The sequence below is a fragment of the Girardinichthys multiradiatus genome, chromosome 19 (assembly GCF_021462225.1).
Source record: "Girardinichthys multiradiatus isolate DD_20200921_A chromosome 19, DD_fGirMul_XY1, whole genome shotgun sequence".
Classification (NCBI taxonomy): domain Eukaryota; kingdom Metazoa; phylum Chordata; class Actinopteri; order Cyprinodontiformes; family Goodeidae; genus Girardinichthys; species Girardinichthys multiradiatus.
The window spans coordinates 9,545,351-9,573,342 of record NC_061811.1 but is presented as its reverse complement, the minus strand read 5'-3'; the positions used below and the strand labels follow the sequence as shown (position 1 = coordinate 9,573,342).

At 41.2% G+C, this 27,992-nt stretch overlaps 1 protein-coding gene across 1 annotated transcript in view; it reads right to left on the bottom strand.

Moving 5' to 3' along the window:
* Nucleotides 1–22,808, bottom strand: part of clmna (calmin a) — a 33,646-nt gene extending 10,838 nt beyond the window's left edge. Inside the window, exons 1-2 of the mRNA XM_047345574.1 lie at nucleotides 20,668–22,808; nucleotides 3,575–3,636 (exon numbers count right to left, since the gene is read on the bottom strand). Coding sequence (XP_047201530.1) covers nucleotides 3,575–3,636; nucleotides 20,668–20,752 — 147 coding nt within the window. The 5' untranslated portion in view covers nucleotides 20,753–22,808. The remainder of the gene's footprint in view (nucleotides 1–3,574; nucleotides 3,637–20,667) is intronic.
* Nucleotides 22,809–27,992: the final 5,184 nt, after the last annotated feature.

Genomic DNA, 27,992 nt, shown 5'->3' with positions numbered 1-27,992 from the left:
AATCAGATAGCATTTGGCATTAATGACATGAAAGCATTGATTCATCCTGCCTTGTATCCACGGTTCAGGCAGCTGGTGGTAGTGCTATCGTGTGGAAGGTATTTTCTCCGCAAGCTTTGGCCCATTACTACCAACTGAGCATCATTTAAACCCCACTGCCTGCCTGAGTATTGTTGCTGACCATATCCATCCCTTTATGACCACAGTGTACCCATCTTCTGATGGCTACCTCTAGCATCATTATGCACAGAGACACAAAACTCAAACCATCTCAAACTGAAGCGCTGGATCCTTTGGGCTGTGGTGGATCGGGATACTAGACCCCCTGAATGTGCAGCAGAATAATCTGCAGCTATCAATCTTGTCCAAAATCTCTGAGGAATGTTTCCAACATGCTGTTGAATATACCATGAAGAATTAGGGAAATTGTAAAGGCAAACGGGGGAATCCAACTCGGTACTAGCAATCTAATCCAATAAAGTCATTTCAACAGCTCTATTGTAGCCAAACTCAGAGCAGATGCAGTTACAGGTTAGCCCAGAGTTTATGGAGAAGATACGTAACTGAGGAACTATGATGATGTCGTTTTGAATTGTCTAAGCCGCAGGTCGAAATCCTCCGTTAGTCATGTTTTAAGACTAAATAATTAAACATTATTACTGCAGAGGAACCAGGTTTAGCAGCTCTCAGACCTCCCATTAAATCTTCCCATTGAGGAACTTTCAGAAGCTGCTGATGGAGCAGCTCTGTGTTATGTGAGCAGGAGACAAATGGGGTAAGATGATGATGGTTGCAGATTTATCACTGCTTCAGAGAGAGGAGGCTGAGGAAACACTCAGCCCTGACATGAACCTGCTGGGACATGGAGGGCGTTCATGGTGGTGGGGTGGTGGGAAGCTGAAACGTTCCAAGATGGCTGAAAACAAGTGTCTGATTGTTTAATTAGTGTGTCAGAGTTCTGACAGCAGGCCAGACACAGAGGGAGAGAAGAGAGGATTATTGTGTCGCAGAAGACAAAAGAAACAATCTGATGGCTCGGACTCACTGTTGACAAACTAAGCTGAGGACAAAGCCTGCTAAGGCTGGACGACACAATAATAATAGAAACACAACCTAATGCCACCCAAAACAGCACACCAAACAGGACAAAAACAGACAGAAACTGAACTGTAGATGGTGGCTGCAGAGGATCAATACAACAAACACTACATAACTCCTCAGCTTGTCAGCAGGCGGCGACACCTTGACTTTTATGTTAATGTGAACCGACTTTCCTGACAGCTTATTCATAGCAGGACCGAGCGTTTCTCTCACAGTATGACTGTATTCACAGAGGAAACTTTTCTGATTGTTGCAGAATAAATGTCATTTTTCTAAGCCGTTTTGATGCAGCAGCTTTCAGGAGGAACTCTGGTACAATAACTTTCAAGCATTTCAGGACCCAGTCTTGTTTGCAGTGTCTTCCTTAGGTTGGAAGTCCCAAAACACGGAAAGCATGGCTGAATATTTTTTTTATAATAATGTTTAAAATTTTATTTTACCTTTTATTTTATTCAAATCCTATGAGAGCTTTTACCTATTTGTACTACTGATTTATATTTTTTATGTATTTTATATAATTTTACTGTTTTTATTAACTTTATTTTTTTGTTTTCCAGACCCTGCGTTCAATATCCAATATGAATACACATTTGTATTATTTTATTTTACCTTCATTCATAGAGTCACAGGGTCTCTTTTTTTTTAAAGAGAGACCAGTTTGAAACATACACGATCATAGCAACTACATTACATAACAATATAACTGAAAATATAAAATAAAAGCAAAAATCAGTAGTAATAAAAAAATCAATCACAGAGTGAGACATTCTTCATTGTCCTAAAATCCATAAGTTTGATTAAGCTTCACAGCTTTAGGTCCTGTGGTCACGCTCAAGTTAAATAGGATTTTTAAGACAAAGGTTCTGTCCATCTGTGAGCTGAACCATACAGAACGTTGTCAAATAGTGCAAGAATAAACTATTTCTCTGCATTCTGACAGTTTTTATCACATTAATGCACACAAGAGAACTGTGTAGTCAGCAGTACTGTACAGTTTCTTTTTGTTAGCATGTTCCTTTACTGTGTAAACACACAGAATCGAAAGACATGTGATGTAATCAGTATGTAATACTGACAGCCGTCACACTACAACCGTTAACTCCTGCTGGTTTTCCAACTGGCAACATGAACCGGCTCAACTCGGGTGTGACGTCATTCTAAGATTCGAGTTCTGATCAACAGATCCAAACTATACACAGGAACATATAATCAAATCAGTCCAATTATATAGACGATCTAATTAGTTCCTTGTTATAATAAAACACAGTCAGGTTTATTATGGGCATAAAGTTTTCTTTCTAATAAAATCCTGACAACTGCAGTCTAAAACACTGTAGCAGTCCCCCATACTGAAGTTCAACAGAGGAAAAGAATTACTCAGAAAGAAACCTTCAGCAGAACCCGGCCAGAAGAGGCCACCCACTACGACAGGCTGGGGGTTTGAGAAGACAGACACATAAAATAAACAACGGCATTGGTCCAGAATCCCAAAACAAACCAAGCACAGCAAAACATTTTAGACTCAGTTAAATCGTTAATAAGTGGTTGGTATCTGTCGGAACCAATTTTTTGGAACCAATTCTGGACAACGTTGTAGTGTTTGATGAATAACTCTGGCCAAGGCTCGTCTTTCTGCTCCCCTGTAACTTCTGCCTCAGTCCAGACAGTCATTGTTGAGCTCTGGGTCAGAAACAATGTTCTGTTGTGACTCTGTTTACAGTGAAAACTCGGTTCATATAAATGATTAAAGTCTCCAGAATGATGGAGGTTTAAACGAGCCAACACGGTGTTAGTATCTGAATCTATAATCATAATCCGATTACTGATTATCCGGAATATGACCTGACTGAAGTTAATGATGTCTGAACAGCACAATCTGCTTCAGAAATAGATTTTAACCTGGTTAATGTAAACACAGCCATAGATACAGATCATAAGATAACATTTTTCAGTGAGTTTGCTGTTTGCTTTAAATCTGTGCTGTTTATTTCAGTTTATGGTCTGGTTTAAGGAGTGTAAGCCCTAAAGGGAGCAGGACAGATTAGACATCTCTGCCTTATGGCTGCTGTCCCCACTGTGCCACATTAACACAGAGCATCCTGACCGTCCAACCTGTGCAGCTGAAATCATCTTCTGTTCTGTTGGTGCTGTAGCCTCAAAACCGCTGCTGATCTCACGTTGCATGTTTGCATATTCACGTTGTCAAAGATCAGACCATAAAACACAAATGGGCTGCAGGTGTCCAGTTACACGTGACACAGCATGACCGGATCATTTTCAGCAGTTTGTCATGTTGATGTCTACAGAGGACTTTCAGGGTCCTACTCTAACCGTCAGCGGGTCCTCACATCAGCAGAAAGGGGGCGCTGTTATCGCTGCTACTCTCAGATCGGCACTGTGAAGTTTCAGGACAGTTTAACATAAAGCAAAGTTCCCCTGAGGTGGAGAGTGAAGGAGGAGAAACTGAACAGACCTTCTCTAAGTGCAGGTTCATCCATCGTGTGAAGGTCCTCTTCTGAACCACCTCTCTTTCCACTGAAACACACAAACAAGAAGATAATAAGACGCTGCAGAAATGTGGAGACAATGCAGAGATAGGAACATTAAACAGAATTAGAATAAAACAGCCACTTTTGACAGGTTTCCATTCATTAAATTAACTATTTTAGAAACCATAGGAACAGAATCATTTCTCTGCTCCAGGATGTTTACAGTTGTGGCCACTGTCGGCCTCATTTTGTATGACATTATTAGACTTATATTGGTCGATTTCTATTCATAGCTCAGTTACACACCCATACATGAACAAACGGCTATAAAATAAAGCACACAGCACATACAGCAGCCGTTAAAAACAATGCATCTCAGGAAAACAGTCTTTATTTTATCTGAGTTTTAGAGATAAAATAGATTTTCCAGTGACTTTCCCTCTAAATAAACTCATTCTGACCTGATGCAGCACATCTGTTTAAAGAGCATTCAGTCATTGATTTGTAGCTGCAGAAAAAACCTTGGTTGAAATATTTATAAAACAGTGAATCGGCAACATTAACATTAAAAGCACGAGGAGAAGCATCTTAGAAGATTTTAATTTAACGTTTCCTGAGAGAAATTAAAGGTTTCAGTGGCTTTTGGATGCTGAAGGTCTGAACGCATTAACATATTTCCACCCCAGTGGGTTGTCACATTTAATAAGTGAAAATCTAAAGTCAGAGCTACAGCTAAAAACAGAAATCTACATACACTAAAAAACACAGACAACATTTTTCTCCCTGCTTAAAAGGCCACTCGGGGAGGAAGAAGCCATTACTCCATCAGCAACGTAAAATGCCAGATTGTAATCTTGGAGAGAAGTGTCTGGCCATAATGACCATAATAAGATTTGGAGGAACATTGGTGAAGCTTGTATGCCTGAAACAAACATCCCAACTGTGAGGTATGGGGGTGGCAGCATCATGCTGTGTTTGGCTTTTGGAAAAACCGGTGCAGTTCACAAAACAGATGGCAAAGTGTGGAAAAGAAGAATAGGTGGTAATTTTGAAGCAACATCTAAAGATGTCAGCCAGGAAGTTAAAGCTTGGACACAAATGGGTCTTCCAAATGGACGATGACCCTAAACCTGGCCTACAAACCTGACTCATTTCCACCAGTTCTGTCAGGAGGAATGGGCCAAACATCCAGCGAACTGTTTCAAGAAGCTTGTAGTAGGATTCCAAAAATGTTAGATACTGTATGTCACTATCTGCCATACCACAGAATGTATTTTATCATGCATAACAGGGAGATTTGAAGTTTCACTGAGCTTCAAACAGTAGCTGATGTTCTGTTCAGAAACTGTTGTCCTCTTTTATCTCTGTGAAGATGAATCAGTGCTGCAGGATCCCAGTTTATAAAACCACAGAGTTCCTTCAGGAAAAACTGAATGATCAGAGCAGAGGTTTAATGTAAAATCTGTTGTTATGGATCTTGAGAGCAATAGGATGTTTTATTTTATCTGTCAGGTTGAGGAACCTGATGCTGCACAGAGCAGGAAGTGATAGGAGGAGCTATGAAGCGTTACCATGGCAGCACGGTTAGCTGTTTTTCATTTTAATGTCCTGAATGACTCACCCCCTCCTTCCCCAACAGCACACACCAGGTAATGAGAGCTGTTGCTGATGTAATGATGTTAATAGCATCCTGAGCAGAAGAAGATCTTCTCCAATGTTCTGAGACAAAGCTGCAGATTGTGGAGGCAGAGAGCATGAAGATGGGTGATGATGGAGCAGGGGCAAAGCCGGATTGGAGCCTAATGTATGTGACAGATGAAACCAGAAGCAAGTTCGATGATAAGACTCACTGCTTCCAGCTGTCTGGGTTGTTGATCTCTTACAACTGCAGGAAAGAAACCAGAATCACGCAGGAGGCTAACCTGATTGTCCAACAGAACCTGCAGACAGATTCTGGTTTTCATATAGAAGCTGAAAGAACCTAAATATCCCCAACTATCTGCAGCAAGAGATCAAACTTCCTGGTTTTGTAGAAATGTCCATCAGGTTTTACTGCGGGAACATTCAGAGAGGATCCCGTTTTTAACAAAAGATTTTTCAAACCAACCTATCCTTTACTAATCCGACCCAAATTCAACTCGAGTTTCTGGCCAAAATTCTGAAATAAATCCCTCACACCATGTTTTCATTTAAGACAACAGAAAAGACAATTCAAGTCCACACTGCTTTGTGAATAATGTGCACAGTTTACCTTCTATTTAAACAACTCAATTTAAAGTCAATAAGTTTCTTTTATTGGGGAGCTTTATTTACTGTGGAGAACCTGAAGGATGGTTACTGGGAACCATTTTTATCTGTGATACAGTTTAGCTCAAATCCTACATGCACTAAGACTTTTGACTTCCAGGCTCAAAAAACATGGGAGGAAAAGTGGTTGATGAGGTCAAATGTATTATTTTCTTAATTTACAGAATTTTCTCCACTCCAGTCCATCCTTTGTAACACTGGCATAAATACAGTAAAAATCTTACTTTCTGTATTTAAGTAGCAGTTCCAGTTTTTTTCATCTAGAGAAAGACTGCTAATTGATGGCGTTTGTCTGAAGACATGGATACACCAGGAACAGGTCATTAGTAAATCACAGATATTTTTAAAGGGAATAAATAATTTACTTTAAACAAAGTTGACAAAACAAAGTTTTACTGCTGTACCTATAGATAAGATTTGTAAACAACTTGTTTGCTGTCCTGAAATTAGTTTAAAAAGTTGATGAAATATCTTATTTTCTGTTCCAAACCCGTCCTGAACCTCACAGGCCTGCAGAAACCTCCTATACCCAGATTCATATAGGTTTCTAAAGCAGCAGGTTACCTCAGCCTCCGGCAAACAGTTGAGCGCGTTACTCATTAAAACAGGACATAGTCAGATCAAATGTATTTCCTGTTCAGAAACACGTGATGTTTCTGCTTCATCTCACAGATAAGGTCGAGTGTGAACCCTAGAGCTGCTCCAGCTCATTTGTTTGCCATGCAAACATCAGAGTGTACCTTCTTTACAGCGCAGCAGGACTGCAGCCTTTACAGTTCTGAACACAGAGACTGAAACCAGGAGAAAAACAGCATGAGGAGGTGATAAACTGGGAGCAGGTCAAACATTAGCAGGAGCAGAAAATCAGAGGTTCAGACCTCTGCTGCATCTCTTAGTGCAGATCCTGTCCTTAGGTCAGAGGTAATACCAACCCTGTACACCCAACAAACATGTCAAGGCATACAGAGACCTCATAGTGTGTTTGCTTTGTGTTATCAAATCCCATAAAGGAAGCTATTTATTAGCAGGAACAGGTGCAGCTTCACAGCACGAAGTTTAACAGCAGATCACTGCCGATCAATCACACCAACAATCTGATCCTGATCAGTTTAGATTAGTGATGTCTTAGTGTAATCTGACAACTTTATGTAATTAAATTGCAGAAATCCAGCCAGCTGTTCCCCAACAGACTGTTTAATGAGTCTGACTGTGAGCTAACGAGACGAGTAAGCGTCTTCCTAACATCTTTAACCTATAAAGAGCCCTACATCTGATTCTGGTCAGAAACTCCCTTTAAACACTGCTTATTTTAGTTTATGTGGTGCTGGGGTGTGATTTTTCCCTGATTACAGTCTCTGGAAGCCACGTTTCACCCTGACGTCTCTGATTAGAGGGCTCTTCCTCCTCAATCCTGCCTACAACAAGACAATCTGCCTCCACGCCGCAGAGTTTCTCGTCCTGGGTGCCAATTAGAGACAAGCAGCTGACTTCTTCCTGCAGTCCTCCCACATGGAAACAAACTGAGTCTGAACGCTGGCTCAGAGATGAAAGATGACGAGCGACACCGCCAAGAACGATCAGAGCGGAGGTGTGAATGTGGCTGCAGGGGTCGCAGGAAGAGCTGCAGCGATGGTAAAATATTCATGAGGGATGGGGGGTGTTCCCTGAACACTGCAGTGCTGCGTCGCCTCGCAGTTATGTAATATCACAGTTCACAGAGGATGAGAGTCTTCATCCCTCCATCTGCTCACATGTTCCTCATGTTCCACTGATTTCAATCACTGATTGTTAGAGACGACGTTTCAGTGAAATAACCATGCTCTAAACATGATAAAGTCTAAATCAGAGGTGTATAAGTTTATACCTTACTTCCATCACTCCTACACATCTTACACTGATTTCCAATTCCCAGGCGTCTTCCTCCAGCACTCCTGAGTCAGATCCTCTGCCAGAGAACGTTATAGTTCAGAGACTGAACCTGACCAAATAAGAACCTGTTCAGAGCCAGTAATCGGTACGGAGTATCAAATCTGTTCAGGAATCGGTTATTTAACAACCAGGAATCAAAAATCTTCCAGATCAATTATCTGTTGAGAGCAGGGAATCTGCTCAGGAGTAAAATCAGAAATCTGCTTGGAATCAGGAACTTATGAAGAATCAAGAATCTGTTCATGGTAGCTAATTACAATCTATTCAAAAATAAACACATAAAAAGTAGACAAAATGTTTTTTTATTCCTGAAGAAAAGCTGGGCAGCCAGAAAAAAGCAGAACATAAACATACAGACACAGGGATGTAATGGTGCTTATGGATTATAGAAAGGTTGGAAAGAAGTAAAGATAAACAGACGGATAAACAGATGGAAAGAGCAACTGATGTTAAACTGATCAGAGTGTGACGTGGCAGGTTTTCACTCCTGCAGGCGGTCAGTCATTAACAGAATCGATCAGTCACTTCCTTCATTGTGCCCTCCCACCCACACAAACATGATTCAGTGTGGAAACATTGATGTGACTCACTTTGAGCTCTTTAACCTCAGCCGATCAAATGGGTTCAGATCAGTTTGTGTCACTCAGAATCATCGCAGCCATAAACATGATCGCAGCCATAAAGAAACATCTGGAACTGCATCTTCCTCACCGAGACGGTTTGAAAGCCTGACTCCTGATTTCTGTATCCGTGTTCAGAGTTCAGTGAGCTGATAACACAAACTGTGCTAGAGGTCTTTGACATACGGTTCCCTCTCAGAGTCCAGACTGAGTCTCTGCAGCAGCTTTTTGTAGAGGTCAGGTTATGGCTTCATCCTGTTAGCTGACAGTAGCCTCGCTCTGCAGCTGCATACTCCAAGTTAATTCTAATCACATTTAAATGGATTCTTATCAGCACCATAAACCTGTTCAGACGTTTTGCAGCAGAACCATAAACTCCCGAAGCATCAGCAGGAAGCAGAGCTGAACACTGAACTGATAACAGCTCCTGCAGAAACTTTCAGAGACATAATTAAACTCAACATGTGGGAGGATTGTTTATGCTTTAGTTTTATGTCACGGCAAGAAAACCTCCAAAGACATGTTCCAAGAAAGACTGCATCTAGAACATCAAACCTTGAGATCAAAGACCAAACAACCTTTAGATGTAATGTCTAAAACCATCTCTTCAGCAGAAATAACTGGGAAAAAAAACAAAACAGAGCAGACTGAACCTTCAGGAGAAACCTGGACTGTTCTTAATCAGCTGCTCCTTTAGCTTTAGCTGGGAGATCAGATAGGAAACCAGTTAATGAACCTGAAGTGTCTCCATGAAACAAACCCAAGCTGCTTCAGCCCAATTTCAGTCACCGTAAGATGACTGTTTGCTCCGTCACGTCAGATCAGATCAGATCAGAGTGAGCGCTCTGTTCTAAAGCAGCTTAAATCATCCTACAGATTATTAAAAACCTGCTGCAGCAGCTCGTTACAGAGATTAAAGAGGAAACTCAGAGATTCGAGGGGATCACATCCAGCATGTGTAAATCAGGTGATCCCAGGCGAACTTTCTCTGCAAACACAAAGTTAGCAGATCAGGCTGAGAAGAAATCAGAGCAGGTGCTGAAGGTTCATATAAGCTGCAGGTCAGATTCCTCAAAAACACAGCAGGGGAAAAATGACTTCCGGTGTCCTACAGAAAGTCTGAGTTAAGTTTCAGAGTCAGTATTAGGGATGCACCAATCATATTTCAGCTCTTTTCTATCAAAACTGCTTGGGTTTATGGTACCGTTTGACATGAACTTTACAAATGCTCTCACTATCAGAGGCTGATTAACCTTTTGTTGCGATTTCCACTGTTTGTTAGCTGATCATCTGACGTTATGTTTCCCAGTCACTTTGTGCAGTATTATAAACATAAAAAGTGTTGTTCGGAACCAGCTTTATAATGCTTTAAATATTGATCAGTTAACAGAGTTGCCATTTACATTATACTTCATTTATTTTAAACCTAAAAGCAAAATATGAAAACGAAGCCTAAAAGGTGAAATCTGGTCCCTGAGCATTGTTCTGATGTTTCAGTGCTCGAATCATCCATGCCCCACCACACTGTCAACTGTTTTTATTTAGTTGTTTTTGTGTGTTTTGTGGATAATTTTGTGGCCTAGCATCTGATTGGTCTGATTATTTGTCAGAGGGATTTGTATTTCCATCATGGGTCTCATGGGTTAGGACTTGTTTCTGCAGATACATTTGACAGTCTGATATCCTGCAGCTTTGTTTTGGAACTGAACTGGTTAACCAAAAAAAAAACATTCTACGGTTGAATTATGTGGAAAAACAGCTGCAAAATGTGTTGCTGTGGTCCTGCTGATGGAAGAAGAATTAAAGTCAAACTCACTGCTCACAGCTGCAGTACAGCGATGAAGCATGAATTTTTAACATTGCAATATATATCGCGTACCGCAACAAAATCCAACTATATCAGGAAATTAAATTCAGGCCAGACCACCCTGCCACAGTCAGCGTCAACAATCAGTAGTAGGAAGATCAGCAGGAACCACATGAAACATATATATATTCTAGTATTCCAGGGAAAATCACCTGAATGTGACGCATTTGAACTGCATGTTTGCAAAATGCAAAGCAGCGACATCATGAAAACAAAACAAAGTTATCCACAGTTACCCTCATCCACAGTTGAAACCCAGTTAAACATTGTGCAGTTGAGCAAAGTAAAAAGCATCTCATTAACACACTTCCATATGGGGTTGCTGCATTTTTACATTCGGAATCCCATACTTGAAGATAACTGTGAAACTAACAACATGCATTCCCTGTTTTGTCCCACTGCACCCGAATTCGTCAGATACACACCGCCACAAACACAGCAGACCCGACACAGAAGGTTTTCATTTGTTTCTGGCTTTTAAAAGAACTGAAAAAAAAACAACTTTCAAAACCTAAACGGAAATTGAATTTCAGCTGAGGACAAAAATGGAACAAAAAGAGTTTATTAAAAGGGGGCCATGCTGTAAAGTGTCTTTCTCACAAAGAAAGCTTCAGCTGAGCTGCACAAAAACGGAGATGTGGTGGACTCACCACTCCCTCAAAGTAACAGGTTTTTCTATCAGAGACACAGTAATGAACAGATAGTTGAAAAGGAGTAAAACTGGTTCATCAAATTTCAGTTAAGATGTCAAGATTTTGTTGTCATGGAAACAAATTAAAATATTAAAATGTTGACAAGACGTGCTCACCGACGCTCTGCCATAATTTCTTTACAAAGTAAAGCCTCACCAAGCTTCGGGTTGCCAGAGGATCTGTGTGTGTGTGTATGTGTGCGCGCATGTGTGTGTGTGTGTAAACCTCATTGAAACCACCTGCTTCTCATAAAAGGCAGCATTCCAGTCCAGCCGTGAGCTCAGCATCCTGACATCATACACAAAGAGAGCAGTGACCTTTCCGAATGGGCCGAGGTATTTTTAGGGTAGGAAATCAGGAAATGAGGTCAGCGTCATACAGTCAGCACACTTTATTCCTATCAAGGTCCACCGAGCAGCAGGAGTTTGGATCAGAATCCAGCCTTACAACAACAAAACCAGTTTTACCCGGAGGGACTCTTCATTCGAGCTGTTTGAAAACTGATTAAACTTATTTAAGATGCAGTTTCTGAACTTCCAGTTTGATCAGAGATCGATATTTGCACTGATTGGTTCTGACCCAAAGTGTTTAGTTGCTTTAGATGGCCTCTGATATCTTTGGGAGAACCTGTAGTTCTAATCTGAAGAGATCTGAGAGGTGTTGCTGAATCACCGGCAAGATAAGAAACAGGTGAGGTCATCACAGGTGTGTTATAATTTTTTCTGCACATACTCAGATCATCTGACTCACGTAATCCGGATATGTTTCTGTTTGGACACGTATGACTGGCAGAGGCTGCACACAAACATCAGGAACAAAAACAGAACTCAGTGTTTCTGCCTCTGAACCTGATCTTCCTATTTATGTCAGAGGAGCAAGCCACCAGCTGAGACTCCACGTGTTGGATCAGGTCTCATCAGATTCTGAAAAGGCAGATACCAGATGAATAAGAAAAGAAAGGTAAACTGCTGGAGGAGAATTTTCCGATCAGAGGGAAAAGCTCTGCACTGAAATTTATTGAGCTATTAAACAGTTAAGTGTCCCACTCACCCATCCATTGTCTTCCACTTCCACTTAGAGGTTCTGCTTCAAGATTATTTTCACCACAATCAGTAAAATTCAGCAAAACAGGAGAAAAATTCAGCTAAAGAGAAAAAGCTTCAACAAAGCAGAAACTCCTTTAAAGAGTCTAGGGCAGAAAATATTCCTTCAATGATTCTCTGTAACTAAATTGCTAAATAGTTGGCTGCATCCCTAAGGAAAACAATATAATAATAGTGCTAATAACCCTTACGCTAAACTTTAACTCAATTCAATTCAGTTTATTTATATAGCACCAATTCACAACACATGTCGTCTCAAGGCACTTCACAAAAGTCAGGTTCATACATTCCAATTAATTGTAACAATTGAACAGTGCAGTCAGATTCAGTTATTTATTCAAATTGGATAAAAAGTTTTTCTGTCTAAGGAAACCCAGCAGATTGCATCCAGTCAGTGACTTGCAGCATTCACTCCTCCTGGATGAGCATGTAGAGACAGTGGACAGTCACTGGCATTGACTTTGCAGCAATCCCTCATACTGAGCATGCATGTAGCGACAGTGGAGAGGAAAAACTCCCTTTTAACAGGAAGAAACCTCCAGCAGAACCAGAACTAGGCTCAGTGTGAGCGGCCATCTGCCACGACCAACTGGGGCTTTGAGAGAACAGAGCAGAGACAGAAAGAGACCACAGAAGCGCTGATCCAGGAGTCCTTTCTATGGGAAGGAAAAGTAAATGTTAATGGATGTAGCTCCTTTAGTCGTTTCACCTAGAAAGAAAGAACAGATAAACTCTGAGCCAGTTTTCAAGGTTAGAGTCTGAAAGAGAGCACATAGAGTTAGTCACAGAAGCTCAGCCATGTCTAGGAGAGAGAAAGGGTTAAACACTAAAAGACAGGGCCATGTGGATCATCGGTAGAAGGTGAGCATTAAGCTGTTGCCAGCAGAAGCTTGGACGATGCCCCTCTCCAGAAAGGTGTCACAGGTAGACACAGAGTCAGGCCAGGTGTAGCTTCTAGGAAGAGAAAAGAGGGAGAACATAAAGTTAAAAACTGAAATAACAGCAAATAATACAAAACTGGAGGGTAGTGTGAGAATGTAGCGAAGAGGGTGAAAGTGGTCATTATGTCCTCCAGCAGCCTAAGCCTATAGCAGCATAACTACAGAGATAGCTCAGGATAACCTAAGCCACTCTAACTATAAGCTTTATCAAAAAGGAAGGTTTTAAGCCAGGCCTTTAAAGTAGACAGGGTGTCTGCCTCACGGACTAAAACTGGGAGCTGGTTCCACAGGAGAGGAGCCTGATAACTAAAGGATCTGCCTCCCATTCTACTTCTAGAGACTCTAGGAACCACCAGTAAACCTGCAGTCTGAGAACGAAGTGCTCTGTTAGGAACATATGGACCAATCAGATCTCTGATGTATGATGGAGCTAGATCATTAAGGGCTTTATATGTGAGGAGGAGAATTTTAAATTTTATTCTGGATTTAACAGGAAGCCAATGAAGGGAAGCTAAAATAGGAGAAATATGATCTCTCTTTCTAATTTTCATCAGAACTCTTGCTGCAGCATTTTGAATCAGCTGAAGGCTTTTAACTGCATTTTGTGGACATCCTGATAGTAAAGAATTACAATAGTCCAGCTTTGAAGTAACAAATGCATGGACTAGTTTTTCAGCATCACTCCTGGACAGGATATTTCTAATTTTGGCAATGTTCCGGAGGTGAAAGAAGGAAATCCTAGAAACCTGTTTAATATGGGATTTAAATGACATATCCTGGTAAAAAATAACACCAAGGTTTTTTACTTTATTATCGGAGGTCAATTTAATGCCATCCAGGTTAAGTGATTGACTAAGCAGTTTCTTTTTTAAAGACTCTGGTCCAAAGACAACAACTTCTGTCTTGTCTGAATTTAGAAGCAGAAAATTTAAAGTCATCCAGGTTTTTATGTCTTCAAGACATGCTTGTAGTCTATCTAACTGGTTGGGTTCACCAGGTTTCATGGATAAGTAAAGCTGAGTGTCATCAGCGTAACAGTGAAAATTTATCCTATGCTGCCTGATAATTTTAACTATTGGAAGCATAAATATAGTAAAGAGAATTGGCCCAAGTACTGAGCCCTGTGGTACTCCACAATTAACCCTGGAGTTTAAAGATGATTTATCATTTACATGAACAAACTGCAATCTGTCAGACAGATAAGATTTAAACCAGCCTAGCGCTGTTCCCCTGATCCCTAAAGCATATTCCAGCCTTTCTAAGAGAATATTATGGTCGACTGTATCAAATGTAGCACTGAGATCTAACAGAACCAGAACAGACACAAGTCCATTATCTGAGGCCATAAGAATATCATTAGTGACTTTCAGCAGAGCTGTTTCAGTGCTATGATGAGCTCTGAAGCCTGACTGAAACTCTTCAAACAGGTCATTGCTGTGTAAATGTTCACACATTTGATTAGCAACTATTTTCTCAAGAATTTTAGATAAGAATGGAAGATTGGATGTAGGTCTGTAATTTTTCAAGTCATCTCGATCAAGCGAAGGTTTCTTAAGTAAAGGTTTAATTACAGCTACCTTAAAAGCCTGTGGTACATATCCATTTACTAAAGATAGATTAATCATATCTAAAATGGGGCTGGTAATCAGAGGGAACACTTCCTTAAATAATTTGGTTGGGATTGGGTCTAACATACAAGTTGCAGGTTTAAATGAAGCTAATATTTCTGAAAACTCAGGAAGCTTCACAGGATCAAAACAGTCCAAACACAGATCAGGTTCTACAGTTACTTCCAATGTTGTCTCACTTGCTGAGGATGAAGTAATCATCTTCGGGAGTATGTCAAAGATTTTCTTTTTAATAGAATCAATTTTATTTAAGAAGAATCCCATAAAGTCATGACTGCTAAGAGCTAAGGGAATGGATGGCTCAACAGAGCTATGACTCTGTGTAAGTTTAGCAACTGTACTAAAGAGAAACCTAGGATTATTCTTGTTCTCTTCCATTAATGATGAGAAATAAGCTGTTCTAGCTTGGCGAAGTGTCTTTTTATACAACAGTAGGCTATTTTTCCAGATTAAGTAGGAATCCTCTAGGTGTGTAGAGCGCCATTTTCTCTCCAATTTTCTAACATTGTGCTTTAAAGTACGCAGCTCTGAATTAAACCAAGGAGCCAGCCTCCTATGAATAATTGCTTTCTTTTTCAAGGGGGGCTGCATTGTCTAATGCATCACGCAATGATGAAGTAATACTATCAACAAGAGAATCAATTTGTGAAGGGGAAGAAACAAAATGATTGCCCTCCACTGTGTTTTTCTGTGATAATGAGGAAATCAAAAGTGGAACAGATTTGTTAAATGTTGTTACAGCATTGTCTGATAATGATCTACTATAATGAAATTTTCTTTCAGGTGTGGAGTACTCGGTTAAATTAAACTCAAAGGTTATTAAAAAATGGTCGGACAGGACAGGGTTATGAGAGAATATTGTTATGTCTTTACACTCAATGCCATGTCAGCACAAGGTCCAGAGAATGAAGACAAAGGTGGCTTTAAAAACTCTAGAGACGGTATGTCAGTTAGAGACGACTTGAAAGAAGAAACCTACATCAACGATATGGAGCTGAAAATAAACACCTTGAGTTTGTTTTATATTGTAAAGAGCTGTGAACCATGGATCACTTGTAACTATAGTGATAACAGTAATAAGAAGAACATGTAAAATGTAAAGATCTGTATCAGGAGCTCACATAGACTCTTAACTTCTGCTGTGGAGGAACAATGAGAAAATCAAACAGGTCCGAGTTTATGAAGTTCAACAGAAACACGAGGAGTTAATGTGCTCTGTTACAGAAGCCACAGTTTATTCAGACTTGCCTGTTCACATCAGTTTCATCAAAATGTACTGAATGTTAATGTTTTATCCACTTTGTTTCCTCTTAACTGAGCAATTAATATCTGGCGATCATTAAGGTCATTCACTGTACGCTTTGATGACGAGGGCGAAGGTGGGTCAGGTGGTAGGGGTTCGTTCTGTAACTGGTGGGTTGCCGGTTTAAACCCCCGCTGTAGCTGTGGCTACAATGTAGCCTACCACTGTCAGTGTATGAATGGGTGGATGACTGAATGTAGTGTAAAGTGTGTTTCACACGCCATCGGTTAGCTCACAGAGAAATGAGGCAGCAAGTAGATGATATGAGACAGATTCACTGCATTTAACTAGCTGGTTAGATTTTTTTGATTTATTAAATTTGAACGAAAGAGATAAAACAACACTGTTTATCACTAGTAATAGTTGCAGCTCCCAGAATAAACTGTGAATCACAAGTTTAGACTTAAAACCTTGTTTGTTTTTTTTCTTCTGGATAATAATGCCTGAGCAAACCAAAGTGAAGTTGTGAGCTTCAGATCACTCATTAACGGTGCCGATATTTTTATGCATAAAAGTCAAAACGCATTAATGTTTCTCCTGACTGTTATTCTCTGAACATTATGGTGTGTGAGCTTCAGCCTGGATCCTGAACGCTCCTCTGGTTCCGGCAGCTCCGGAGGTGGGAGGCAGATCTGTGTGGGATGTGTGATGCGTTCAGCTCTGATCTTTTCCTCAAATCGTTGTGTTATGTAACAAGCCCTCGGTCGATGTTCTCACTGCTTCCACTCATCAGATGCTTCAGCCCACAAAGCTGCAGAGACACACTGCAAGGAGCTGTCAAAATCCACGTTTACAGGAACAGATTGGGAATGTTTGGATCAAACAGGCCCGAAATCTGCCGCTTCTTCATTGGAACGCACTGGTTACAGGCCGGGCTGACAAATTCCAAGCCTGATCAGAAACAAATTGCAGGCTCTTATTGCTTTAGCCCAACTGGTTCTACAGGTGATGGATGCAAACTAATCTATTAATGCAGCTCCAGATTTTCACCTGATGATCGGTAACCTGTCCCACAGATCACAGCCTGTACTGTGATGGTCCTGTACTTGGGAAGGAGCTCTGGAAAGGCTCTGATGATGGTATGCAAGGCATGACTGACATCCTCCATAAGGTCCAACAGTTTCCAGCCATTACTCATCAATATTGACCATTCAAAGGTGTTTTTTAACACATCACGATGGTCATGAAGAATCAAGGAGAAACAGCAACAAGGAAGCACAACCACCAAGAGTCTTAAGGTTTTAATATGTTATAACAGCAATGCACAGACTCCTGGGTTGATTCATATCAACCATCAACCAGTCAATAACCTTGTACTACAAACAGCGTAACTAAAGCTTTATTGCAGGTCTTGCACACAAAATCAAATCCATATTTTAGCATCAAACAGTGCACTCAGATTTAGCAGATAAAGCACTATAAATCAGCACCCACCATCTTTTTTAATGAAGTAAAAACAACACGTCCAACGACCAATACTGACACAAGTGATGATGATCCATCAATTTTATGTCCAGAAATGATTCGATTTTAAGTTTTAAAGTGCTGAGAACGGATCCTTAGTCTGTGGGTGCTAAAACAACCAGGAGAGGAACAACAGACCTCACACAGACAGGACTACCGAAGAGTTGCTGCAAGGTAAACACAGGAACTGATTGCTGATTAACTGATGAAGCTGAACAAGCTTGGCTCAGAAGGACAGCTTTGGCCATACCATACAGATGTTGTAAGAGTTATATATCATATACAGTGCTGGACAAAAAATGTTCACACCCCTTGACTGTTTTCCATTTTTGTCACGTTACAATCACAAATGTCAACACATTTTATCGGAACTATTATGTGAAAGATCAAAGTAAGGCATAATTGTGCAATAGAAAGAAAATAATGCATTGGTTTAAAACCAGCATAACTGCTGACCTACCAAGACATGGTCATCCACCTAAATAGACAGGCTGGGCAAGGAGATCATTGATCATAGAACCAGCCATGATGCAGATGTTGACTCTGGAGGAGCTGCAGAGATCCACAGCTCAGGTGGAAGAATCTGCTGATAGGACCAGTTTTATTCATGCACTCCACAATAGCTGGTTGCGTTAATGGGAAGATGTATGGAGCTAAATTCAGGAAAGTATGGTAAAAAAAAAAAACCTGTTGGATACAGATGTTCACCTTCCTGAAGGACAGTGGCTTTTAACAATAGAATGGCTAGATCTAAACATAAAAAATGGTCCAGTAAAAGCCTATACCTAAATACAATTCAGAATTTGTGGCAAGACTTAAAAGATTCCCAGGTGCACTCATCCTCTCCGCTTGAGCTTGAATTATTTTGCAGAGGTGAATCTGCAATAAGTTCAAACTCTAAATGTCCAAAGCTGGCATAGACATACCCCGAAAGGCTTGCTGCCGTAATTGGAGCACAAGGTTGTTTTACAAAGCGTTCACTCAGGAAGGCTAAACACAAATGCAGAGCACACTTTTTAAAATATTTGTACAAAACTTTTAAACCTTGTGCACTCTCTTCTTTCCTTATCACAATTATGAACTCCTTTGTATTAGTGTATCACATAAAATCCCAATAAAATACAATGCAAACAGAATGTGAAAAGGTTTGAGGTATGAATACTTTTGCACTGTACACAGCAGCTATATTGTACACCAACGAGGCTATTTTACCCCTGACCAATTCAAACAGAGTATTGCTCTTTTTGGAGACATTAACTACCTTCTGTTCAGGGGTTAACAGCAGCTGCAAACCTACTAACTTTAATCACAAACCTGAACTAGTTCTTAGTTGAAATGAATGTGGTTGTCTGCTGTGTGGTCAGGCTGTTACAACCACATCTCTGTACTCTGATTTTAACTAGACTGCTTCAGTCTTTTCTCTTTGAACATGCAACATGTAATCACAGCCAGAATAACAGTGAAGATATTATCTTATTTTGTATAAGTTTGACATTATTTAGCTGATGTTGTTCCAAATTAATTAAAGATTTTGTTATAGAAAGTATCAAACTGTGAATATGTTTATAGTGCGGTTTAAGTCTGAACCTCTTGTGTACTCATTTAGGAACCTCTATGAATGGAAATTGCCCAAATTCCAAATTAAGCAAAACAATGTATGATAAAATGGCTGAGACCAGACATGATCTACCTCTACAGACAGATAAGACTGCCTTTAATAGAAGAAATTACTCGCCCTAAAATGGAGAGAGACTTACTGCATTTATCCCAAACTGTTGAGCACCAGAGATCTTAAGGAGAATTATGAAACACCTGAGTACACTTTCTGCACAGTTTGAACATTACAGCTTGAAATCTGAGGCAGGGGTGGGGCGTAACTCCAGCCTTCACCACGCAGCATGTCACAGGTACTATCTACAAACAAGATGTGTCGGGTTAAAATAGACTCTTTGTAATGCTAGCTGTGTCCAGATTAATCCCACAGTTATTTCTAAGATGATCCAGAACTTTCTCTGATTCAAGACTATGTGTCAGCTCTCAGTGTGTGTGTTTCCATGGCAACAGTTGCTCAGTGTAACAATCATCAAAGCGTGTTGTGTTTTCTCTGAAGCAAACTTCATCCCTGCCTACGTCGGAGTGTTATTTTTAATAAAGAAATCAGATTTTATTCCCCAGAGTTTTTCCCCCTTAGGTCAGCCAATGTTTGCTCAGAGAGGACTGAGTGTCTGCAGTTTAAACACATCTAGAATTATCATGTACAGCAGGGTTTAGCAGAGCAGATCAGATTCCTGCAAAAGTTTCAAGTCAGTTTGTGTTTATTGAGCTGCAGGTACCACAATGACACACAAGGCACGTTGAGTCACTCAGTGGGCCACAGAGACAAAACTGTCAGCACTGAAACACCTCATCAGCTTTACCTGACAGTTGTTAACATGTGCACTAAAATCCTAACTTTCTGAACATCAGCTGCCCAAACAACCCTTTTATTCTGAAAGAAACACAGCTTTATTTTGAAGGAAACTGAGATCGCTTATATTTATGAAGTTAATGAGATGAAATAGCTTGTCTTATCTAATTAAGATTTTATTCAATTAACTCACGCAACATACTTTATAAAATATGTTTTCTGTATTAATCTGATGGCACTTTTTATGAAATTATTGCGAAAAAGGGAATTAATAATAGTATATAAATGATTTTAAATGAGCTTCTGCAGCTTGTTTGACTGTAAAACTAAAGGTAAATATTCTGTTTTGTTATAACACACAATTATTTTTATTTTCTGATCTTTTATTTTCTTAAACTAAACCTGATGTAGGCTAAATAGTCCCTCCACCCATGCGCTGCGGAGGGATACCTTCAGTCCACGCTGGTGGTCGCATATCGATCTATTGCTCATAAATTAGTAAACAGATCACGTGCAGCGGATACTTGTTGTGGGACCCTGGTCGTCTGTTTTGGTGCTGGTCCCGGCCTGTGTCTCTGATCTGGACCCACAGAAGGAGCTCAGTCTGAAAGAATCACCAGAACTCCACCATCACTGAGCCGAGCCTCTAAACTTTGTCACGCACGGTGCACCGGGAGCTGCGCGTTTATGGGGAGGATGAGGCTCCTAAAGCTCCGCGGCTCCTCTGTTTGGTCCTCCTGCTCCATCATTAACTAAACTTCACCATGCACGCGTTTAGCGTGCACTGTGTCACGGTACCAACCCAAATGCTTCTACCTTGCAGGTTCTGCACTCGGATGTCGCTGATCTGTCCGATGAACTCCTCCCGCTCGAACCAGTCCTCGCAGTGGTGTCCAGCCATCCGGACAGCGCTTTGGAAATCCGGGAGGGACACGGAGCTCCGCAGCCGGAGGAGGACGCGGCTGCAATCGGTTATCCGGCCAGCCCACAGAGACACAGCGGACTGTTTAATCAGTACACCCACATCTCTGCTCCACACTGCGGCTTCTTCCGTCTCTGCACCGCGCTCAGAGTCACCTAGCTCCGGGAGGAGGAGGAGGAAGGAGCCGCTGCACCTGGTTGGTGTTCCCGAGGTGGGATGGAGCTGGTCCAGGGACCGCCCCCCTATCCACCTCCGCCTTTCTGCACCCACTCACACACACACACACACACACACACACATACACACAGCATGATCCACACGCACACATGCACTGAACCATAAGATGCTTTCACACACACACAGACAGACTCAGTGCTGGCTGCTGCAGGATTCTGAGTTATGGTTGAGATATTTTTTGCAGCTGGTGATTTGTCAGGACATTTATCAGAACTTTTATCAGGGAATTTATTAGGACATTTATCACTTTTATGTCTAAAAGTTCAAAATCGCAGCTGCAACTGTTAAATAATAATTAATGGATTCATCAGCAATAACTCATTATGACTAAGTATAAAAAAATTAGGTTCTGGAAGATCAATTAATAGTCTAATTATGGTTTTATAGGTAATACATAAGCACACCAATGACCCTGCAACACTACAGCAACAACACAGGGGCCAATACCAAGAACCTTTAATAAAATGGGCTAAATGATCTTCGCACAACACAGGCTGTAATTATGGAGTTATTGTGAATATCTGGTTTAATAAGGTAGTCTGAAAGCAAACAAACATGGTGGGAATATAAAACAGTGACGGGAAACGTTTATCATTTTATTCAGTCATACAGCAGGATATTGAAACAAATGTTTGTACTATAAGAAATGAACATGCAGGAATGATGTTGGAAAGAAGAATTAGACTAAAAAAGATCTGCAGCACTGAATGAAAACATTGTAATCATGTAAAGATTTCTATCTTAATTCTGAGATTTTGAGAAGCTTATGTTTCACCAGGTTTCTGATCTCTTCTGCTTCATGTTGGCTCATTATATCAGATTCATGATGCCAGAAACTTGAAGATGTTCTACTCAGATCTGGGAGTCCACTGGGCTCACCGACTTCCAGAACTACCTGGCTACAGTTGTTGTGCTGTTGATGCCAGACTGGTTCTCCTCAGATTCCGCTGATTCTGACTGAACATCTGCAGCTGTTGAACAGAGAGAAACCAATCTAAGCGGGTCATGTGGTTTTGTTTGCTGAATGTTGCAGCATTACTTGTAGACAATTTCTTCCTTGGTCTTAAATCCCAAAAATCCATTGATAAATTCTCCTCAGCGGCTTTATGATGAGGAGCAACAGTTTCAGATCCTTACTTTGTCACCCAAAAATGTCACTGCAGGGCAGTAGCAGACATGTTGATAACAAACTGGTTTAACTGTTGCAGGTTTTATGTAAAAAAAAAAAAAAAAACACAAAAAAGACATTTAGAAATGAGGCTGAAGAAGACTCATGCATTTACAAGCATTTGTAATCATGTTGTATGGGGGTGAATAAAGAGTAAATGAGAGGGGCGATTCACTTGAAATGTAAATGGATGTGGCGGTGGCACAGGGGTAAAGTGCATCACCCAAAGGCGTAGGCTACATTCCTCAATGCAGTTGTTGCAGGTTCAAGTCCCGACCTCGCTGACCCTTGCTGCCTGTCTTTCCCTCTCTCTCTCCACCCTGTTTCCTGTTGGTCAACTTACAACATAAGGGCCACTAATGCCAAAAAAGATATTACAAAAATTATGTATTTATAAAGATAAAAAATGAATAAAGTTTTGCAACCCCTCCTGAACATACATTGATTTATCAAGGTTAAGGTCAGCGCAACCGTCTACGGGAAAATCTTGGAGCCCCTAATGGCTGCTAATAAAGCAACCTGAGCTTCTGGAACACCTCAGCAGAGCAACAGGCTGGTCACCTCCATGCCACGCTGCATTGATACAGTAATTCATGCAGAAGGAGGTGCGATTAAGTTTTGAGAGCAGATACTTTATAGATGGACATACTTTTTACTAGAACCCTATTTCTATTTAAAAATCCTTTTTTATTGATCTTATTTAATGTTCTAATATTCTGATAAACTGAATTTTGAGTTTTCATTAGCTGTAATCCATAATCATCAAAACAAACATAAACACTTTAAATGTATTACCCTGTTTGTAAAAAATCTATATGATATACAGTAAATTCAAATTTATCGAGATGCAGCTGCATGTGAAATGTTTTCTAGCTAAGCAGAAGCAGGAGGATGATTAAACTGGCTTTACATGTACGATTCTGTTAACATAACTTCAAACTATGAAGTCCTGCCTTAGTATGTGTGCAACTGGTACATTTGTCAGTCTGTACAAGTTTAATTTCTCTTGCAGTGCCCCTGGCCAGCAGCGCTCCAAAGTGGTCACAAAGTTACAAAGTGGACCTCAGGAGCTGGTGACCTCATTATATCTTTAAAGACATCTCTGCTGCCAGGCTTTGGTGACAAGCCGTTTCTCTTTCCTCGCATGTATTTTATTGAGGACAAATGAACTAAACTGGCTTTAGCTGTATCTGCTTTAGTTACAACATTGACCTCCTGAGATCCAGAATGAGTCATTATACAATAAAAATAACTATCAGGTTTTGTGTTCCAGAAAACATGCAGGTTTGTTTATAGCAAGACATGTTTTGCAGGATTTCTCTGCTGTTTTTGAAGTCTGTACAACTGGTTACAGATTTAGAACATGCAAAGAAGCAGGCGAAAAACATTCAGATTCGCTTTATCAACTGTGACTGATGGTAAAAAATGTAATCCAAAGCTCGTCTTGAGGTTTACCTTACAGGAAAGTTCTCAGACGTTTAACCTAAATTTTAACTACACCTTGTGTACATCCTCTTAGTCGGGGTGCTGCATCAGAGAAATGCAGATCAAAATAATACAATGCATGCAAAAAACAAAGTGGCTGGTCAAAAAACACCTTGAGCTATTGTCTCAGTCTGTGGTTTTGTAGCAGGAAGCAAACAGAATAGTTTGTGTCAGATTACTGTGTGTAAAACAGATAAACTTGTTACACAGCTTGTTTCACTGTTGAGGAATGTGATAAAAAAGACAAGTCAGTCAGTAATTTTCTACCACTTATTCCATAGTGGGTCACAGGGGAGCTGGTGCCTAACTCCAGCAGTCTATGGGCGAGATACACCCTGGACAGGTCGCCAGTCCATCGCAGGGCAACACACAAACAAACATGCACACACCTAAGGTCAATTTAGAGTGACCAATTAACCTAACAGTCATGTCTTTGGACTGTGGGAGGAAGCTGGAGTACCCGGTGAGAACCCACGCATGCACAGGGAGAGAACATGCAAACTCCATGCAGAAAGACCCCAGGCTGGGAATTGAACCCAGGACCTTCTTGCTGCAAGGCAACAGTGCTACCAACTGCACCACCGTGCAGCCCCTAAAAAACAAAAAAGACAAATGAAACTCTATTTTACCTTGTGAATGTGTGCTGCAGAAATATGAAGATAACTCCTGATAGCAATAGAAAATAAGATTCAGTATAAATTCTGGTCTTTACAGCAGATCTTCAGCTTTTCACAAACAAAATTCACCCTGTGTTTTATCATCTCATCATTTTGAAGGTATTTTAAATAAAGAGCAGAAGCTGTTTTGGACTCTGCTGCAGGAAGATGAAGTTTAAGTGGGAAGAAGGTGAATAATAAAGTATTTCTATAGCATCAGCATGAAAAACATCAGAGCTCTGAGAATACTTTAGTAATACTAAAACAACTTCATTTAACATTTCCATTCTGCTCAGGTTTTAAATGTTCAAGAAGGACGATCCATAATATACTACCTTCTGTGTTGCTCTGAGTGCACATCTGAGAGGGTTTATAACTGTGTCTGACATTTCTAGAAGCTGGGGAGATATTTCTGTCTGCTTCACCCACACCAACCAATTGATATGAATAAACCAGATCAGAAGGAGGTTCTGCTGCATGTTGACCCACATCGACACTCGTCAGCCTCCAGATTCTCCTAAGTATCCTCCTGTTTTAGAACTGAATCCGGCTCAGCTGAGCCCTAACAGCTCACAGGTACCACCACAGGAGACAGATTCAAGGAAACATAACTATTAATTCTATTAAGTTTATTTATATGATGCAAAATCACAGTATAAGTCACCTCAACACGCTGTACAGGACAAAATAATATAATTCAGTTCAATTATGTCACATCCAGTCAAATTTATTGGATCTCTAATATCAACTGGTATAAAGTTATTTTAGAAAGTTCGATCAATTGCACCATGTTGTCTTTGCACCTGAGGAAGCATGTGGAAGCAGCTGACAGGAACCACTTCTTTTTAACACAATGAAACCTCCAGCAGAAGCAGAACCAGGCTCAGGATAACCGGCCATCTGCCTCGGTGGTCTATGGTTTGAGAGGACAGATGAGAGGCATAAACTCAGAAAAGTATAGGGACAGACAAGATCATCAGCAGCAGCATCAGGGCGCATCTTTTTAAACCATCTGGCGCATTTGTCCTGATAAACAATTAGATCACTTAAGGATAATTTTCAGAGAATAGTATCTTTCCACTCACTGATTTAAATAAAGTAACTAATTTCAGGGAGATTTCAGTCTTAAAAACCAAGATGGAGGATCAAGTCATCAGCGATCGATCTTCAGCAGGGTGGCGGACTTCCTCTTCCTTGGACTCAAGGAAGACCTGACCTGGACCATGAACACCTCTGAGGTGCTGAAAAAGACCCAGCAGAGGAAGAACCTCCTGATGGTGCTTAGGAGAAATAAAATCAAACAGAGGCTGCTGGTGTCCTTATACTGGTGGATCTGTGTGTGGTACACCAGCTGTACAGGGGCTCAGAGGAAAGAGCTCCAGAGAGTCATTAACGCAGCCCAGTAGAACGTTGGCTGCCCTCTCCCCACACTTGAAGATCTTCACAGTTTCTGCTACCTCCAAAACGCCCATAACATCATAAAGGACACTTCTCACCTGGGTCACGGTCTGCTTGAACTGTTACCGTCAGACATACGCTACAGATCACTTATAGCAAGGACAAGATGATTAAACAGTATTGGGAATACACAATCTGTATGATTGTGTGTAGATGTGTTTTTGTCTTTTTAACAATTTTTCTCGTACTCGTACTCGTCGTCTTCCGCTTTATCCGGGACCGGGTCGCGGGGGCAGCAGACTCAGCAGAGACGCCCAGACGTCCCTCTCCCCAGACACCTCTTCCAGCTCCTCCGGGGGGGGCCCAAGGCGTTCCCAGGCCAGCTGAGAGACATAGTCCCTCCAGCGTGTCCTGGGCCGTGTCCTGGGCCTCCTCCCGGTGGGACGTGCCTGGAACACCTCCCGAGGAAGGCGTCCAAGAGGCATCCGGTATAGATGCCCGAGCCACCTCAACTGGTTCCTCTCGATGTGGAGAAGCAGCGGCTCTACTCCGAGCCCCTCCCGGATGGCCGAGCTCCTCACCCTATCTCTAAGGGAGTGCCCGGCCACCCTACGGAGGAAGCTCATTTCAGCCGCTTGTATCCGGGATCTCGTTCTTTCGGTCATGACCCAAAGTTCATGGCCATAGGTGAGGGTAGGAACGTAGACCGACCGGTAAATCGAGAGCTTTGCTTTTTGGCTCAGCTCTCTCTTCACCACAACGGACCGACACAGTGCCCGCATTACTGTGGCAGCCGCACCGATCTGTCTGTTGATCTCCCGCTCCATTCTTCCCTCACTCGTGAGCAAGACCCCGAGATACTTAAACTCCTCCACTTGAGGCAGGAACTCCCCTCCAACCTGAAGAGGACAAGCCACCCTTTTCCGGTCGAGTACCATGGCCTCGGACTTGGAGGAGCTGATCTTCATCCCAGCCGCTTCACACTCGGCTGCGAACCGTCCCAGTGCATGCTGTAGGTCTTGGCTACAATTTTTCTATTTTCCATAAATTGTTTATTGCTCATGCACAGAACATTTTCGCTGTAATTGTGACAATGACAATAAAGGATATTCTGATTCTGATTAATTTGCTTTTGAATTTCTGCTTAGACCTAGCAATACTCTGCAGATTGAACCTGTATCAGTCCAGTGTCTTTCGTCAGATGTCTCTGATTCATCATACTCTGACTTTTCATGTTATTCTGACTGAATGATTTAATATCTCTGCAGAAAAAAACAGCTTGAAAATCTGTTATACGTCAGTTGTAAAAGGCTTAGATCCAGAGTCCGCAGATGTCTCAGAAATTATAAACTGTTTAAACTATTTGTTGATTCTGCTACTGGTAACACCAAGTAAAGACAATATTGGTGTAGTTTCCCTCCAGCTGCATCTTCCCAACTTCCCCCATTCAACATCCAGCAGGTTGGAGCTTCTTCTGGCTGAGAAACAGGTTAACAGACCAGAATCACAGCCTGCAGGCTCTCAGCCAATTAACAGTGAGAACACACATGGCACTGCAGCTATATTTAACTGGTAATCTGGGTCTGAAACCAGCATTACTGGACAGGTTTCAGACATTTCTCTGATTGAAGATAATTTTTACGTGAAAGCATAGGTCGTACTGCAAAGTTATCGTTGTACAGAAAAATCTTTGAAATATGCAGAGGAGCACATGAGCCACACCCAGACACTCTGTTGCTGTTATTGTCCATCTCAAAACCTGAATTTCTTTACATTTAGCAGCAAACTAACCAAAATATGTTTCCAATCAGGAGCTCTGATGGCTAAAATGTCTGATTTTAGATCATTGATGGAGTCATTTTGCAGCAGAAGGATTAAAAAAATAGCTATAGCTGAGAGGCAGCTCTGCTTCTTTGGCAAGATTTGAGGTCCAGATGGCAGCGCAGCTCAGTGGGACTGGCTCTGAGGTAGAGGAGGGGCCATTAGAACCAGATGGATGTCTTGACAGAACCAATTAACTGAATTCAGTCTTCAATAAGCTCAGTTCAGAAACAAGCTCAGCATCGTTCTCTCCCGCTTACAGCCAATCAGACATCCCACCTTCCTTTGACCCACAGTTTTCATGTCACACCTCAAATGTTTTATGTTCCACCTCAGCCATGTTTACCTTCAACCCAATCAGAAGATGCTGATGCTCCCTTTGCCTCCCCCTTCCACCTGTGTGTCTCAAGAAGTCAGGTGAAGAGGCAGCTTTAGAGATTGAACCAGAATAAGG